The sequence below is a fragment of the Mustela nivalis genome (genome assembly GCF_964662115.1).
Source record: "Mustela nivalis genome assembly, chromosome: 18".
Taxonomy (NCBI): domain Eukaryota; kingdom Metazoa; phylum Chordata; class Mammalia; order Carnivora; family Mustelidae; genus Mustela; species Mustela nivalis.
In genome coordinates this window covers 25,947,960-25,965,835 of record NC_139037.1, presented here as the reverse complement: position 1 = coordinate 25,965,835, position 17,876 = coordinate 25,947,960, and the positions used below count along the sequence as shown (strand labels likewise).

The following is a 17,876-nucleotide window of genomic DNA, read 5'->3' as shown; positions in this document are numbered from 1 at the left end:
GGGCAGAGTGGGACTTTGGGACCATGAGTTGTGAGCCTGTGTATCTACTCAGACTGGGGGTGCATGAGGAAGGGGCCCAGGAGAGAGGGGACCCATGTCTGCACACAGAGGAGGCTGCCGACGGGAGAAATTCTGCTTCCAGTGTGGACATGGGAAGGGCGGGGTGAGGCTGCCGAGAACAGCACCTGCTACGAGGAAATGCCTCGCTGGGCCAGGCTAATTGTGGTCTGACCTGGCCCCTCGGTGCCAGGGGCCACTTCGACCTCACTGGAGGAAATGTGAACCTGGTGTACTACTCCTTGTGACAGGACTAGATTCTGAGGCCATGGGACTGTGGCTTCAGGCAATGATTAGAATAGGAGATGCACCCCTGCACATTAGACACCCCCAGGGGTTTCTCTCCAGGGGAGCAACCCAAATCCCCAGCCTTTGCCGAAAGTCTTTCAGCCTAGCTCTCCAAAGATATCCCAAAGGGACCGACCTTTCCAGCGGAAGCCAGCGTAGAGAAGAGTGGGACCTAGACCTCCACCCCGTCCCCTTCACCCAGCAGGTCCTAGAGCTCTAGGCTCCTGAGTCCAGTCCTGCGGTCTCTCCTAGACTTAGTCCAAAAGAAATGACCACAGCTGGTAACATTTCTGACAGCAGTGGGAGGGAGAGGGGCCCTGCAGGCAGGTGGGTGGCAAGCCAGCTACCTGTCCGATCATCACAGAGAAAGCGAAGACACCCGTGAAATAGTTCAGGCCCTGGAAGACGATTTCAAAGAGCGTTTTGGGGTCAGGCAGCCCACCAATGGTGATGAGGGTCTTCACAGCCCAATAGTAACAGCGAATGTAACTAGAGAGAGAAGAGGAAGGGGACCTGGTCAGCAAAGGCCCCCTTTTGCTGAGTCTGGGTGGCTTGGCTCTGATGGATGTGCAGTATGCAGAAAAGAAAACCCTTTATTTCTACGCACGAGGAAAAGAGCCTAACAGCCACAGGGCACGCGGTGTGCAGAGCACATGCACAGATACAGAGGCGTGCTATCTCCTCTGTTTACATATGGGGAAACTGAGGCTCCAGGAGACTACTAGAAAGACTTGGCAGCAGGGTAGACCAGGGTCTTCTGACTTCTGATGCCTGGACTCCCTTGATATTATTTCAATTTCCACTACCTTCGCTTTGCCATCCTGGCATGTTGGTTCCCAGAAACCGAAAGCAATGTCTAACTTGGAAGATATCTCAAGGACCACGTTTTCTGACCCTCTCCCCTGCCCATCTCTTTTCCAGATGGGAAAACTGAGGCCCCAGAAGGCAAAGGAAACATTCATGGTCACCAGCAGGCCAGGTCCAGAGCTGGGATTAGAATTCAGGCTGTCAGCTGCCTCTGTGAGCCGTCATTCACAGTTGGTAACGCCTCTCCGTGGGCGCACGAACCCGGGAAGGGAGGGATGGGCATGGGAGATGCCCTAAGCTTATCTCATTATCACAGAGGAGTAAGAGTCCCTCATACATCTGTTCACACCTTCAGGCTTGGCCGTCCCAGGGGTCAGCAATGGGTGAGGTCAGCAGGGCTCAAGGACAAGATAATCCCAGCTGGCTTTCCTGTGCCTTCCTATCTTCCTACCTGGGCACACAGGTGGTGTCCAGAGCCTGCCCTGACCCCAGTGTCCTGATATATCCACATTTTTGAGGTCCCTGCTCAGCTCCAAAATCAAGACCATCATCCACTGGCAAATCACCCAGTCTGGGGATGACACCAAGCGGGTCCTCCCCCGGGCTCCGTTCACCAGCTAGTACTGCAGAGTCATAGTTAGAACATGGGCTCTGGACGGGACTGCCTGGGCTCAAACCCAGCTCTGCCACTTCCTAGCCGCCTAATGAGGACAAATTACTAATCTCAGCAAGCTTCGACTTCTTTCTCCTACAGTGGACATGGCAGTAGCACCACAGAGTGATCGTGAGGACAAAATGAGGTAGAAAAAGATGCCTGGGACATGACGGGCTCTCAGCCTTCTCTGTCACTGGTACCTGCCACATGCCTGCGGTTAGGGAACAACAGACTCACCAGTGTCCTCAAGAAGCTTACAATCTAGTGCAGACAGGCAAGAAATCGTGCAAAGAATACTGGGAGGGGGAAGCCCAGAGCTTGTTGGCGAGTTATGTTGGAGGGGGGGCTCTGCCTCTGACCACTAGCTGGGAGGCCTGGGCTGGGGGCTGCACCAACCTGCACCTCATTCACCACCTGGTGCATAGAAATTTCCGGACAACACGCGGCTCCCCCATGAAGCCCCCGTCATACTGTCCCTGGCCACCAGAGGGCGTGCAAAGCAGCCGTAAGCAGGGACTGAGCTTAGCGGGTGCTCCTGGACCACCCCCCAAACTCTTTCTGACTAAGGAATCTTCTGTTGGCAGGGCAGGTCTTAGGGGCCTCCCTGAAGTCTTCTTGTCTTCAATGCTACTGGGTCTGTGGGGACCCCTGCCCGCTCCAAGCCAGGCAGATATGTGAGAACTTGGGTGCTCAAGCCTCTGGGCCAGAGCAGACTCTCAACAAATGGTCACTATTTTGAAAATGATTATTACCCGTGATATTGGACTTCAGGAGGGATCCTTCACTCTTTGTGCTTTTTTGCAGATACTGGGGCTTCCCTGTCGGATTTCATCTGGAGAAGAGTAGGACTGCCAAGACAGCGTGCGCCTTCCAATGTTGGCAGAAAGAAGTCCCTGACAGCTCTCCCCTGTCCTCCCTTCCCTGTTTCCCCTTCCACCCCAGGCCTGCCCATGATGGGGATGCCAGGCCCAGTCCTGGGACTTGGGTTCTCAGCCCTCTGGGGCACAAACCCCTTTGAGGATCTAAGGAAAGCTAGCCACCTTCTCCTTAGGGAAGCCCGCATGTCCTCAAAATTAAGCTCCAGTTTCCAGGAGGGTGGTGGTGGGACCCCCGTACAACTCTGGATTCTGGTTTAGCAGCCCCTCTCCTGGTATGCTGGTTTCCGCATAAGAATGATCATAGCTGGGGCGCCTGGGTGACTCAGTGGGTTAAAGCCTCTGCCTTCTGCTCGGGTCATGATCCCAGGGTCCTGGGATCGAGCCCCACATTGGGCTCTCTGCTCAGCAGGGAGCCTGCTTCCCCCCATCCCCCTATCCCTCTGCCTGCCTCTCTGCCTACTTGTGATCTCTGTCTTCAAATAAATAAATAAAATATTTTAAAAAATGGGTTAAAGAATGATCATAGCTCATCAGGCATGACCCGGACACGTTACACACATGAGTTTATCATTCCTCACAAGAAATCTGAATGTACTACTATGCTCAGGCTGGAGAAGGGAAATTGAGTCCCAGAAAGGGGAAGAGCCTTGGCCAAGGTCATAGAGTGAGTTTTTTTTTGTTTTTTTGTTTTTAATTTTATTTATTTATTTGACAGATAGAGATCACAAGTAAGCAGAGAGGCAGGCAGAGAGAGTGGGGGGAAGCAGGCTCCCCGCTGAACAGAGAACCCGATGTGGGGCTTGATCCCAGGACCCTGGGATGACCTGAGCCGAAGGCAGAGGCTTTAACCCACTGAGCCACTCAGGCGCCCCGACACAGAGTGAGTTTTAATGAACATCTTCTGTTCTTCCCTGGACTCCTGTCCCTTAAGCCTGTGCCCTGCCTCTCCAGGCTCACACCCCTGACCTGGACCCAGGTACTTCGGCCTCCCTTCCCGCACTGCCCTCCCTCCCCCAGACCACACAAAACCTTTGTCTCTAACTGGTTCCTCAGCTTCACCCCTGTCCCTGGAGTCCATCCTCTCCTCAGCCATCACCAGCAGAGTCACCTTTCTGAGATCCCCCCTGGGTCCTGTCATCTTCCTGCTTCCAAGGTATGGAGGCAAGAAGGGAGAGAGGAGCCGGGCTATCCTTCCATATCCCTCTGACATTGAAAAATATGGCAGCCCGCGGGAACTCCCTGGACTTTCCTACCAACTCTTCTGGAAATCTGGAACTGCTCTAAGAAAATAGTGTATTAATTATAAGAATGATAATTTTTTTTAATCTTAAAAATGTTCTTATTCTTGGCCCAGCAATCCCCCTTTGGGAATTTATCCTGAGGAAACAATCAGGCCAGAGGACAAAGATTCAGATACAAAGATGTTCACTGCAGCATCACGTGTCAGACTAAGGAACTGGAGACCCTCCAGTGCCCGGGGACGAGGGCATGATTAAATAAACACGGGCCTCTCTCCATGGGGAGGATATCAGTATTGTAGTTTTAAAAAAAATTAATCATGAACAAATATGCACAATATTCTGTTATTCAATATCTCTGTGGGTGACATACTTTTCCACATTTTCACATTTCTAAAGTTGGGATGGATCTTACAAACTACGTGTCCATTTACTGTAATATTTCTCTTTTTTTCCAAAAAGCTACATTGACTCAATAATGTGTCCTAGAAGGAACTGCATCTTAGAAGAAAGAAATATAGTGAGGAATGTTCCTGATCCTTCTTCAATAATCAGGATAAATAGATATGAAACAAAGAACAGCACAAAAGAACCCCCACACTGGCTCCCCATCACCTAGAACTAGATATGAAACAAAGAACAGCAAAAAAAAAAAAAAAAAAACCAAACTGACACCCCATCACCTAGAACCACGCTATCCTGTAAAAATACGATGTGACCCACCTATGTAACTTAAAATCTTCCAGTTGTCACATTTTTGCAAAAGCAAAAGGAACAGGTGAAATTAATTTCGATAATGTTTTTTAGTGACCCAAAATATCAACGTTAATATCATTTCAACATGTAACCAATATTTTAGGCGTGAGCAACAAGGCAGTTGACATGTTTCTTCATGTCTTCTGAACCTGTGTGTATTTCCCATCTCAGTCATAGTGACTTTTGAGGACTTGGTTGTGCCCTGTGGTCAGTGGCCACTGGATTGGTTAGTCCCCGCCACCACACAAGATAGCTCCCAGAGCCTTGACAAGGACGCCATTTTGCAACTCTGCACCTCTCTTCCAGCTGCTCCCTCCCCCAGAGTTTCTCTGCCCCTTCTTCCCACCTACCAAGGCCAAAATCAAACATGACTTTTTGGAATTGATGGTCCCACGCCCATGCCTCTCCAGCACCAGGCAGATGGTACACTGGCTGAGAATGCAACCACGCTGCCCCAGGTTCAAATTCCAGCTCTGGAAATTATGAGCTAACTATGTGACCTTGGAAAGTGACTTCCCATCTGCTACCCACTCTATAAGATAGTTAGCTCATAATAGTGCCCATCTCAGTGATGACTGGAAGGACTAAGTGTGCAGTACTTAAAGCAGGGCTGGTGCAGAATAAGCATTCTCTGCTCTAAGTGTTTGCTGCTGTGATTGTAATAGTGCCCATCTCGAGTGATGACTAGAAGGACTAAGTGAGTTACTGTGTGCAGTACTTAAAGCAGGGCTGGTGCAGAATAAGCATTCTCTGCTCTAAGTGCTTGCTGCTATGATTGTAGTAGTACCATTGTCTTCGTCACTACATGAGCATGTCCCACACGTGTGGCAGCTCTCTGGACTGGCAAGTAGGGTTCGCCTTGTTTGCCAGCTCCCGCATGGCTAGTGATGCCTGGGGAGCTATGTTGAGAGGTGTGCTCTGGCCTCCTTCCCACTTGGCCTTGTCCATGGGATAAAGGAGTAGATGCACATGGGAGGCGAATTTGCCAACTCTCCTAGGCTTCAGGAGGCTGAAAGGGCCTTTCTAGCAAGTCTTGTTCCTGTTTGTGCCCCCCACTGCCTGGCACATGGCTGGTGCTCAGGAAATGTTAGCTCAGGGAGGACACAGAGATGTGGTCCTCAAACTTCCTCATGTCAGTGGCTCCTTGGGACGACGACAGCCTCAGCAACAGGGCAGCAATGGGACCTCTTTCCAGGACCCTCAGTGAATTATAGCCCCAGGAAGAAGACTGTGGCTCACCCGTTTCCCACGCCATCGTAAACCCAGTGAGTGGAGCCGATGCCCTGATAGGCTGATGCCCAGTAATACAGACAAGAGTTCACGTGCAGGCTATAGAGCAGGTAAGCCGTGGTCCTGATCACCCTGCAGAGGAAGGACACGCATGAACACAGTGGCGGAGCAGGTGGCCATGGTCTCTCGCCCCAAGGGTAGGGACTGCAGGGAACAAACCCACCTTTACCCACCCCCAACACGTGCCTAGGTCATGCCCCTGATGGAATGTCACGGTCCGGCCCCACTGCCTGGCAGGATGGACACCTGGCAGACACCTGGCCGGATGGACATTCGGCTGGATGGACTGCGCCAACCACATGCTTGCTGGAGACTTTGCCAGCTAGGGATGGTGGCGTGTGAATGGCAAGTTGTCAAGGCCAGAGTCTGGGTGTTCTGGGGGTGTGAAGGACAGCAGGAGCTGTAGCCTTGGAGGGGGCGGGAAGGGACAGACATGTGCAGAGAAGGACCATGTCGTGAGCGACGTGGAGAAGCTCTGCCCCTGCCCGTGGCCCAGCTGGGCTTGTGCCCCACTCTCCAGCATTGAGAGAGGGCCCACTGTCCTTACAATCACACCCACTGTGATCGAGCAGGATTGAGGGGCCCAGTTCCCTGAGCTGAGATCAAAATGATGCCTGGCTCCATGGAAATAGAGGTGAGCCATGCACACGAACTTCTGTGTGCCCTCCTTACAATTGGGGGAAATGGGACATTCCTGGCTCTCTAGAAAAACAAACATCCCTTCAAAGAAGGGCCAGGAAGAGGCCTGGCTTCCGGTAGCACTGGGGCCCATGGGGCCAGAGGAGCTTAAAAGGGGAAGAAATATGAGTAGAGAATGCCTAGTTCTGTTGTTGCCACAAACAGCCTGTGTTGTGTGTGTGCTCACGTGCGCGTGTGTGTGCACGCGTGTCTCACCTGTAAACATAGGCTTTGCTGAGGATGGCTTCCAGGCGGCTGTTAAACTCGAAGAAGGCCATGTACTGGGAGGAAGAGCAAAGCATCAGGACGGCCCACCACCCGTGGCGTGCGGTGTTAGCCTCCCCTGGTCCCCAGCACAGACGACTCCTTCTGCAGCGCCCCCCAGAGGAGGCTGGACAGTGAGCGTCCAACATCAGAGGTCTGGAGCCCTCTGAGGGGTGGGGGCCAGAAACTCCCTTTATCAATCCGTGGGAAACCGTGACCTGTCTTCCCCTAGAAACTACGCCTAGTCCTGTTCTCACAGTTTGCATATGTGTGCGGGGCTCCCAGAAACCTCCCGAAGCCTATCATGACATTTTCAGGGGTGACGCTTCTCAGGTTAAGAACCCTGTTTGCAACATTTGCTTATGAAGGAAACCATTTGATAAAGAAACAGCATCCCTACCGCCGCTTACTTAGATTCTTCAAAGGCTTGTTTTTATAATAAAAGCGTGATAGTAGCTTCTCTTCTTTACTGAGCACCTTTGACGGCCGCACTTTCTATTCATGACTTTCTTGCTAATTTACACGTGAGGTATGTGGTACCAGTCTCCCTTTACAGAGAGGACACGGGCACTTCGTGACATTGAGGCAGCTGCCCAAAGCACACAGCTGCTAAGTGGCAGAGGCAGGATTCGATCCCAGAGCATACTCAAAGTGGCCACACGGTACACGTGTTGTGGACATTGGAGAATGACCGTGGGGGAAATTCCCCGAGCCATGAGCTGGTCATCCTCCAAGGGGCCCTCCTGAAGTCCTTCCAGAGTTTACGTGGGATGCAGGCGGCTGTGGGCTTGGCTCTCTCTCCCCTGAGGCTCCAAGTTTTGTCCTGAGTCATGCTAAACACCAGATACGAATCCCATCACTATGGGCGGGACGGGGGGGTGTAAAACTCGGTTTATGGATCCACAGTTGGTCTGCCAGGAAATCCCACTTGGGGGATTCCAAGAGCTCCACCTGGCTGTCAACCTGGTCACACTACACGGACCACTGCCTGGTCTCTCCTTTACACTGTGTCACCTTCACTGGGACACTGGCTCTGCCCCAGTGGCAGGAGGGACGACTGTCATGACGCCGAGCAACAACGAACAATGAGACAGGTATTAGGCTGCACATCCAAATCTATCCTGGGTACTTCCTGGCTCCTGTGACCTTGGGCAAGTCACCCAAGGTTTTCAAGCCTCGGTGTCCCCATCTTTGAGATGCAGACCATCATAAAGCAGAAGTCCCTCTCTTGTGTTTCTGTAATGACTGAAGGCACACACAGTGGAGGCATACTGCCTAGGTTCCAATCCGACTCTATTCCTTCTGACCTGTGTGACCTAGGGCAAGTTATTTAACCTCTCTGGTCAAATGCTGGTACTAACAACACTCGTAGGGTTGAAGACTATGTACTTAAGCTTCTGGAACAAATCCCTAACACACAGCACAGTAAAGAAGCTCTAACACTTTCAGGGAATTTCCCATCCCCTCTGGGGCCGCCCTGACACCCCTCCCGGCCCCGCTCCCCAGTGCTGCTCAGGGAGGACATCATGATGCTAGTGCAGAGCACAGGAGAGCTGAAGGCCCTGGACGGGAAGCCTACCTTCAAACAGCGGGGCAAGCGCAGGAGGGGATTCACACCAAACTTCAGGTAGAGCAAGTCCAAGGGCAGGAGGCAGAGAAGGTCCATCTGAAATCCCCGTGGGACACCGCAGAGTATAAAACAGGCAGCCCCAGGGGGGTGGGGGGTGGGGGGTGGGGGAATGATAGGGTCTCTACCTTGGGCGGAAGGGTGAGGTCGGAATGCACCCAGGGGGCAGAGAGCCTTGTACCCACAAACCTCCCTGTGCCTAGGAGTGGGATTCTGGTGGGATTCACATCACATTGGCCCCAAAGCACCCAGAGTCCCCAGCCACACCTCCCTTCAAGGTGCACGGAAGCTTGTACCCTTGGCACACACCTTAAAGCGACGAGATTTCAGGTAGTTATTGCGCATCTCCTTCTTGTCGGTCTGAAAGAAACGGAATGCTGACTGTGATGGAATGCTGACTGTGAAATGGCCCGCGGAGCTTCACTCCTGACCCCAGGGGAGCCTCCTGGACATCCCTGCAGAGTTTCCACTTTCTTATCAGAGGAATAGCCTCAGGGGGGCAGCTGAGCTTTGGGGAGAGAAAGCCTTAGGGTCCACAGGTCTGCAAGGGGGGAGGGCAGACCTCCCGGAGAGCAGGAACTGGTCCAAAGTCACCCAGCTAGATTCCAACTTCCTAGCTGGGGAGTCAATATTAGGGTCTTCTCCTAGCACATGGGTCTTAACTGGACACTTTGTAACCTGGTTTTCCGAGGAAACGGCTGCTGCTCTCATCAGGCCCGGGGAAGAGGCTGCCCAGGGAATTCTCTTTCCTCTAAATTGTTCTAGAGACACAACAAGTGCCCGCCTGCACACAGAGGAGCAGTCCCCCGCCTGGGTGACATTTGGGGAAGTGACCTGCACAGAGATACAGGGACTGGGCCCTCTGCCTTCGCCAAGTCAAAATGAGGACTCAGTTTCCTCCCCAGGGAGTGGGGCCTGACCAGGGCATATGGTTTTACACTGATCCAGGCAGTGTGTTCTTTGCAGGACCCCCAGGAAATGTTGCTCGCCATGCTGAAGAGCTCTGTGGACATCATCTCAATTCCCCCTCCCTGCAACGCTACGAGGTGGGAACAATGAGTCTTCCCATTTTAGGATGACAAAACAGAGGCTCAGAGGGGGCCTGTAGAGCTATCAGTGGTAGAGCTGGGATTTGTACCAGGTTGGTCTGAAGGTTGTTCCCTGGCCCGCTTTCCATCTTTAGATCCACCTGGTGGTCCAGGAGCCCCTTCACCCATGAGCAGGGTTTGGGGTGTGTAATTTGAACAAGCATGGGTGCACATCCCCGAGATTTGTTCTTTCGTCTCGTCTATCACAGCAGCAGCCCTGGTCGGGCTCCCGAAGGCCCTGCTGCGCCCCCCACCCGTCCCCGCTGGCCACACCGATAGGTGTGGCCCTGCCCGGGCCTCACAATGATGTCTCCCCCTCTGACAAACTGCAGGCGTATCTGGAACACAGTGATGTCCAGGAGGTAGATGAGGTCGCACACATAGTCCATCAGCAACCACAGGTGGACATTGTCCGGCGTCTGGTAGGGGAAGGCCCAGCGCACGGGAATCAGCCAGCAGTTCCAGTTCCAGGCCAGCACCACGAAGAACAGCCACAGGATGTACATCAGGTCTGTGGGGGAGCCAGGGGGCGGGACTGTTCTAGAACATCGGACGGAGGACGGCTCCTCGCAGGAGCATCAGGGGAGGGCATCCTTTCCACGAGTCTATTCCTAGATGTGGTACTTCTGTAAGTGGGGTAGGCACGTGTGTGCGTGAGCCTGTGTGCCTGTGTGTGTGCGTGTGCCTGTGTGCCTGTGCCTGTGCCTGTGTGCCTGCGTGTGTGCATGTATGTGCCTGTGCCTGTGTGTCTGTGTGTGTGCGTCTGCCTGTGTGCCTGTGTGTGTATGTAAAACTATCTCTGATTTAAAAATAAATCACTGCCAGGCCTAATAAACCAGAGTACTCAGCGGGGGGATGGGGTGTATTAGATAATAGGCAGCTAACTAGAAAGCATGTTCGCTCTCATTCTCATTGAAATATTTCCAAAAATGTATTTCCTGCTTTAATAAATACACAACACTAATGCCTGGAAGATGGGCACAGACAGGTGGGTGGGTGCATGGATGGAAGTCATGGGTCATGTGGTCATTTTAGAGACCCAGTGGACACCAGGATTGGCGTCCTGTCCCCCCAGGACTTCTTGTGTGACCACAGGAATGTCTCTCTCTGGCACCTGCCCTGCTCCCCAGGGAAGGCACAAGGAGAGGTCAGCTAAGAAAGGCTGGGAGCTTCATAAACTGTAAAGTGCTGTGCCCATAGAAAGGGCTGTCGTTGCCAAGGAAGAGAACATGGGCTACATAAAAGCGAAGTGAGGGCGCCTGGGTGGCTCAGTGGGTTAAGCCGCTGCCTTCGGCTCAGGTCATGATCTCAGGGTCCTGGGATCGAGTCCCGCATCGGGCTCTCTGCTCGGCAGGGAGCCTGTTTCCTCCTCTCTCTCTCTCTCTCTGCCTGCTTCTCTGACTACTTGTGATCTCTCTCTGTCAAATAAATAAATAAAATCTTTAAAAAAAAAATAAAAGCGAAGTGAGGGGAATTCACTTTAGATGTCAGAAGAATCTCTGCCCTTCTCTGCTCAGAGCAGCAGCTCCAGGAAGGGACCCTCGAGAGCAGAGTAGAAGGCAGACTAGGGCAAGAGTTAGGGTAGGGCTCCTAGTCTGCCACCAACCAGTCGTGCCTCGGTTTCCTTCTCTGTCAGGTGAGGGTGATGGTAGGTTCCCATTCAGGGATGGTAGGTTCCTATTCAGGTTCTTATTCAGAGAGCTCCCTCGCTCTCCCCCACCCACCCACCCCTGGCTCCTCTCACTGGGTCCCCTGCCCTCACACAGCACGCAGTGGCAGCAGCGGCTGGTCCGGTCCCACCCAGACTCACTGGTCAGCGGGTCGATGCTCTGCGGAAACCGGTAGGACTTCCAGGGGCGGCGCTTGAACTTGCAGCAGAGCATGTCGCAATAGTGCTCCTCCTCAGTCTGCCCGGCCTCAGCCGCCTTCTCTTCCGGGGCTGGCTCCGGGGCTTTCTTGGCTGGGGCTGCAGGAGGACATGGGGGACCATCTGAGAGGCTCCAGAAAGAGGGCAACCACCACAGACTCTGGACCTGGAGCCGCAGAGACCCTGGCGGCCCCCCATCCCCTGCTGTCAGCTCTGTGTGCGGAAGCCCAGGTGCTGTCCACAACAAAGTCCACGGCACCTGGCCGGATACTCTTACCAGCTGCCAGGCTGAAGCTGCTTCTCAGGGATGGCCCAGAATGAAGTGTTTCTGGGCAAGTTAGGCGTTTTCAGAAGTCTGTTTGTGCATCTGTGTTTGGACCCCCTTGGTTCTCTTTGGAGGGCTAGGGGCGTTTCGTACCCCAGAACACCGCCCCCAAGAGCCAGAAACCAGAGAAACCTTGCTCTGGGTTTTTCAGAGCAGAAAGGTGATGGCGTTGGTGACCTAGGCATTGACTTCTGTAGGTTCGGTATGACTGTTGTTTCTAGCTTTAGAACTGTGGATCCAGGCCCTGCTAGGTCAGTTGTTAGCGCCCTGAGCTCGAAGGTACAGTCCTCCTTTGGAAAGACCTGGAAAACCTCCCTGACAAGAGAGCACTTCTCTCATTTCCTCCTGGAATCTGGAAAGCATGAAACTTTCAGGAAGCTCCATGAGACTATTGCAAATGAGGCCTCCAAAAACTAAGCCTGAAAAGAAAAGTGGGGGGAGGGGGGGACACCATCTGTGTATAAGGCCATGAGATCCCACCCAGGCTGGACCACCTGCCTGCCAGTGGGAAAGGGCCAGAAGGGTCGAGGAGGAAGTACTTGCCCTGTCGGGGGGGTGGGGGAGCCAAATCCGATTGGATCATCAGTCACAACTTTGACCTTATTCACTCCCCTGGTTCCATAGCTAAAGCTGTACATACAGGACCCAAAAATCCAGACAGTGGGGAGCACCCCGACCATTTCCTTGGGGGTACCCTCACCATGAGCTTACAAGGGGCTCTAGGGGACCCATTTATGGCAGGTTGAACCATCCCAGCTCTGGGCTTACAGGGCTTCGGGCTCTCCTCATCGGAGGTGACGTCAGGGTCGATGAGCTTCTCCTTCACCTTCTCTGTCCTCTCCTTGAAAAGCTTCACCAGCTCCTGGAGCCGGTCGTTGATGATGGCGCTGTTCTGGCTGGCCGCCGAGGCTGCACGATCCTGGCCACTGTGGACACACCTGATGCTGAGCGGGCTGGATGGGAAGGGACCCCCATGCCCCTGGGCAACAGCCGAGCAGCCTTTGTATGCCATCCAGCCCAAAGGAGGCAAAGGCTGCCCCAGTTTCCTTCTGACACCAGAAACATCAAACCCACTTTAATAGCTCCTAGGAGGAAATTCAGTCTGAGGCTCGCACCTGGGTGCCCAGCTTTTAGAGAATGTACCACACAGGATCTGATTCCGATGGGCGGTTCTGAGAAAACTTTGATCCCACTTGTGATTTAGGGGGAAACTCTTGGAACTCGGGTCAGGACGGTCAGCCCCAGTTTGGGGTTCCCAGGAGATTGGCGTCTGGGACAGATCAAAGAGGGGCCAGGGCTATGCTTTGGGCTCAGGAAATAGTTGATGGAAAAAAACAGTGCAGATCCATTCCATATCCTTTTAACTTCTAGGAATTTAAACTGTCTGTACTCACAGCAAGAGAGACAGATGGACAGAGAGATGGACACAGAGAGAATGAATGTGAGTCTGCCCCAGGCGCCAGTCAGCCTGGGGCAAGCACTCTGGGTGGGCTGAGACAGGCTGCAAATCAGCTGTCCTCTGAGTGGCATCCTTCTGACCATCATGCTGAGCTGAGTACAATCCTAGTGTTTCCACATCGATCTGTTTTCTGACATGGGGGCACCGGCAATCAAGCCCCCTAGTCCCCAGGTGCTCACCTGACGAGGCAGCTGGGGACCAGCAGCATGGGGACCCCAACAAAAAAGGGCACACGGGTATGCAGAGACGCAAACTGCTTGCCCACATCCGCTCCCGCCCGTGAGGAGTGGTCGCTGGGACGCAAACTCCCCGTGAGGGTGGCCGGGCGGGCTCCCCCAAGAAGAACGTGAGTGGACTTGCTGTGTGCATCTCTGGGCCCCCTGTCTGGCATTCTCTCCGTCTAGGGCTGATCCGAAGCTACGCACAGGTGGCACAGCTGCAGCCAACAGGGTCCCTAAATGACTGCCTGGAGGAAAACCCACCACTGACCTGAAACAGGTGTCTGGTGACATGATTATGATAAATGAGACATTGTGTTGCTTAAGCCACTGCATCTGTGGGGTCTAATTGTTATAGCAGCTGAACCTACCTCGCTAATGTATGGGTCCCCACGCTGAACTCCTTAAGAGGCTTCAAGGGTAATTTTTATTGCTATAACTGATTCCTGCCCTGTTTTCTGGTACTAAACTCTGACCCTGTCCTTACCCTACTGCATAAGATGGAATTGCACTGTATACTCACATGGACCAGTGAACTATGGGTGAGGTTTGGATTTTTTTTCTTTCTCTTTTAACTTTTCTGAACTTTCCACAGCAATTATGGGCGGAGGGGGGAAGGCTGGCAGGAAAGTCCAGTGCCTCCTGTGGCCCCTCTAGGAGCTGAGGCTGGGAATAGGATGGGGGTCCCAGGCAAGAGCCTGGGGCCGGGGGATTCACCATCAGTCAGGCATCCCAGACTCTTCCAGAAAACATCTTCTGTTGGCCCAGCCCTTGGAGTAGTTAGATGTCACAGACCCCAGGTCCCAGTGCCGTCACTGTGGCCTCTAAACACTGTCCCACAGACCAGTTTATAATCAGAATCAGCTGAAGGCTTATAAAGATGTCAGTCCCCCAGGGCCCACTGTCTGAGCTTCTGTCCCAGTGGGTCTGGGCTGGGAGCTGGGAATCTTTTTTTTTTTTTTTTTTAACGATTTTATTTTATTATTTATTTGACAGACAGAGACCACAAGTAGGCAGAGAAGCAGGCAGAGAGAAGTGGGGTTGAAGTAGGCTCCCTGCTGAGCAAAGATCCCAATGCGGGACCTGATCCCAGGACCCTGAGATCATGACCTGAGCTGAAGGCAGAGGCTTTAACCCACTGAGCCACCCAGGTGCCCCGGGAATCTGTATTTTTAACAAGCTCCCTGGGTTCAGACCCCTGGAGATCCTTGTGGTCCTCGCTCTCCCTGCTGACCTTCTCAGGGGTTTAGAGCCAGGACCCAACCTTGGCTGAGGGGCCAGGAGCCTCTCTCTCCTTTACAACAAAGCCTCTGTGCATTTTACAGACTGTACAGAACCGCTAGGCCAGTCAGAAGCAGCCTGGACAGGAGACCCAGCTCTGTCTTACTGCTCAGAAGCTGTTGGCAAAGTGGTGGAAGGTTCTAGAAACATCCATACTCTCCCCCACCAACCCAACCCTCTTTCCTTGTCTGCTCATCCCCACCCAGACTTCCAACCACCCTCTGAAACCCTGCGGGTGGGCCCCACTCACTCAGTGCCCTGTGGGCTGGATGGGTCCAACCAGGCGACCATGGGTGATTCAGCTGGTGGCAGTGCCTTGAGCTCTTCAACGTCATCATCTTGGGAGGGCAGCCTCTTCCTGCAAGGACACAGTCATGGAGGGGCCTTCAGTGAGGGCAGGAGCCACAGGGAAAAGGGAGCCAATCCTGACCGCTGCAGATCACCCAGGGCTGAACCCTGGGCGGGGGGAAATGGGGCCGGGGGTGTTGGTGCCGCCAAAGGGTCCTCACTTGCCTTCAAGGAGAAAAAGAGAGAGAGGGAAGGGACACAGTCGCCCTCTGGACCTCAGTCTCTACATCTGTTCAATGTCCTAGTGTAAAAGTAACAACATTGACTTGGTATCAGGCAAACTGTATTTTGCATCCCAGTCCTGCTTCCCACTAGTGTGTGACCTTGGCAAGTGACTTAAACTCTCTGAACCATCTCAGTTTCCCCATCTGTAAAATGGAACTGGATCTACTCAACTCAGTGAGATACTCAGGACTCAGTGGGGCCTCAGCTAAAATGTTCTGCTTTCCCCTCCTAGCACACCCCTTCCAGGCTCCCTGTCTGAGAAAGGAAGAGCAAATCCTCCCCGGGGTCCCCTGTCATTTAGTCCACGTCTTCCACAGGACTCTGCATCTGGAGCCATCGGAGTCCCAGCTGACGGTGTCTGGGTGTGAATTTACCTGTCACTCTGCCCATCCTCAACCATCTCGACTCAGGATCTCAGAGGCTTCTAGAGGGAACAGATGGAGGGATGTGCAGCCTTGTCTTGCCTTTATTCCAGGAGGCTCTGAAACTATCCTATGGCCTTCTGCCAGCTCACCAAAAATGGCAACACTCACGGATTCACCTTCACACTCTAGTTAAAATCCCCACCGTGAACACCAAGGCCAGAATCTGCACAGGTGAGACCCAAACTCAGTCCTCTTGCGCCCGGCCTGGTGCCTTCTCCTGAGCCAGGAGGGCACATGCTGCCCGAGATACCAGAGTGTGGAACTCCGCCAGCAGCCAGGCTTCCACAGCCCTGCTTCGTGTGCAGCCCTGCGCAGAGCACCTTGCACGAGTTAGCTCGTTGGATTCTTCCAGCAATCTTATAATAGGTGGTGTGTCTATCTCCAGGTTACAGTAGGAACACAGAAGACTAGGAGTGTTCACTGGCTTGCCTCAAGCCTCACATCAGTATGTAGTAAGATGGGAGTCACCTCAAACCAAGGCTTTAAGCTACAAGGCAGGGCCCAGCCCATGTGCCCCTCCATCAGGGTCTGTGATTTCCATGGCTTTTTGGTGCCTATCAGTTGCCCACAATGCTCATTCCACCCCTGACCATAGGCAGTCCCATAGGCTTCCCAAGTCAGGTATCAGAATTCTCCCCTCTCGGGGTCAAGCTCAGGCAAAGACTCAGGTAGAGGTTCCCCTGATTTCTCAAAGCCAGGTTCAACTTAGAGCTCTCTAGGACAGTCTTGTCTGTTTATTTAATTCCCTGTTCATTGTCTATCTCAGTCCCACCAGAACATCAGCTCTGGGACAGTAGGCCTCTGTCAGGCTTCTCCGTGATGCGTCCCCCAACACCCAGAGAGAGTCTGACACATAAAGAAGTTCAATAAATGTTTATGAATGAATGAATGAGTGAATGAGTGAATAATAAGAACAAGAGAAGGCTCATAGGCCCATCCCATAAACAGCCCTAAGGCAGAGGGCTTAGATTCTATCCCCAAAGGAGCCTACTCCCCACTCTGTGCCCAGATATCCACGCCCAACCTAGCCTATAAAAAGAAAACAGAGAGAGGTAGGCCAGATGTCTGTAACAATATTAGCTCTGTCTTTTTGTTTGTTTGTTGTTTGTTTGTTTCTGCTGTGTTCTGCATAGTTCAATGAATGAAACAAAAGAATTAATGGGACAGTGAATTGTGTTCCAAGGCTAGATGAGATTATTACTTTTTCTTCACATTAAAATCAGAGAGGCCTCAGTTGGCCACATCTAGCTATCTCTGTTACAGCAGGCTTTTTACTTTGGCTGAGAGAGTCCTCAAGGACCCATGGACGATAGCAATGATGAATCAAGAAAAAGGAACTATCTCCCAGTGCAACCACCACAGGAGAAGCACTGGCAGCTCTCCTGCAGCTTAAATGCAGTCATTCACAAAGCATTGAATTGCACTTCACAGTTTGCCTACAGCTATATACAAGAACTCTCTTTTTCCTGGCTCAGGCTGTTCAAAACCAACTCCAATCGTGCAACAAATTTCTATCAAGAAGCATAAAAATGTGCACAACCTTGACCAAGATTCCCACTTTTGAGAAAGGAGCCCAAGGACAGAAAGAAGCGCAAAAGATGTCCAGAGCTCCACTATGGACGATGTCCAACAAGAAGGGATTTGTGAAGTTCATTCTGACACACAGAGCTGGAGGAAGGTCAGATGTGGTCTCTAATGAAATGTGATCCAAGTCACCCCTCCAGTGAAAACCACACAAAACCATCAGCCCCATAGACAAGGTAGTATAGTGGGACAAGGGATGCTTATTTTTCTAGTGTTTTTTTGGTATCTGCATTCCCTTATTTTAAAGTAAAACAAGGGGGTGGAAGTAAGCCTTATCACATTTGTTACCCACCTTCTATCTTACAGCTGACAGTACTTGGGACAGGACTTCCTTGGAGAACTCTTTATAGAGTCCTAAACCAAGGTTTAGGGGCCATAGTCCAGTTCTGACCCACCAGGAAATGGGGCCATAATCCCCTGACACCAACTCACTGAGTGACCTTGGGCCAGCTGCTTTCCCCACTCTGGCCTCAGTCTCTCCTTCTGCCAAATGGACAGAGGGCACGGTGCTGTGAGAA

The 17,876-nt window shown here is 52.5% G+C and overlaps 1 protein-coding gene across 1 annotated transcript in view; it reads right to left on the bottom strand.

Moving 5' to 3' along the window:
• The window catches only part of CNGB1 (cyclic nucleotide gated channel subunit beta 1), a gene marked incomplete at its 5' end in the record, with an annotated part of 64,397 nt that overhangs the window by 19,239 nt on the left and 27,282 nt on the right, over positions 1–17,876 (bottom strand). Inside the window, 9 exons of the mRNA XM_082712547.1 lie at positions 693–834; positions 5,919–6,041; positions 6,864–6,928; positions 8,491–8,577; positions 8,848–8,898; positions 9,929–10,137; positions 11,437–11,592; positions 12,587–12,744; positions 15,027–15,134. Coding sequence (XP_082568673.1) covers positions 693–834; positions 5,919–6,041; positions 6,864–6,928; positions 8,491–8,577; positions 8,848–8,898; positions 9,929–10,137; positions 11,437–11,592; positions 12,587–12,744; positions 15,027–15,134 — 1,099 coding nt within the window. The remainder of the gene's footprint in view (positions 1–692; positions 835–5,918; positions 6,042–6,863; positions 6,929–8,490; positions 8,578–8,847; positions 8,899–9,928; positions 10,138–11,436; positions 11,593–12,586; positions 12,745–15,026; positions 15,135–17,876) is intronic.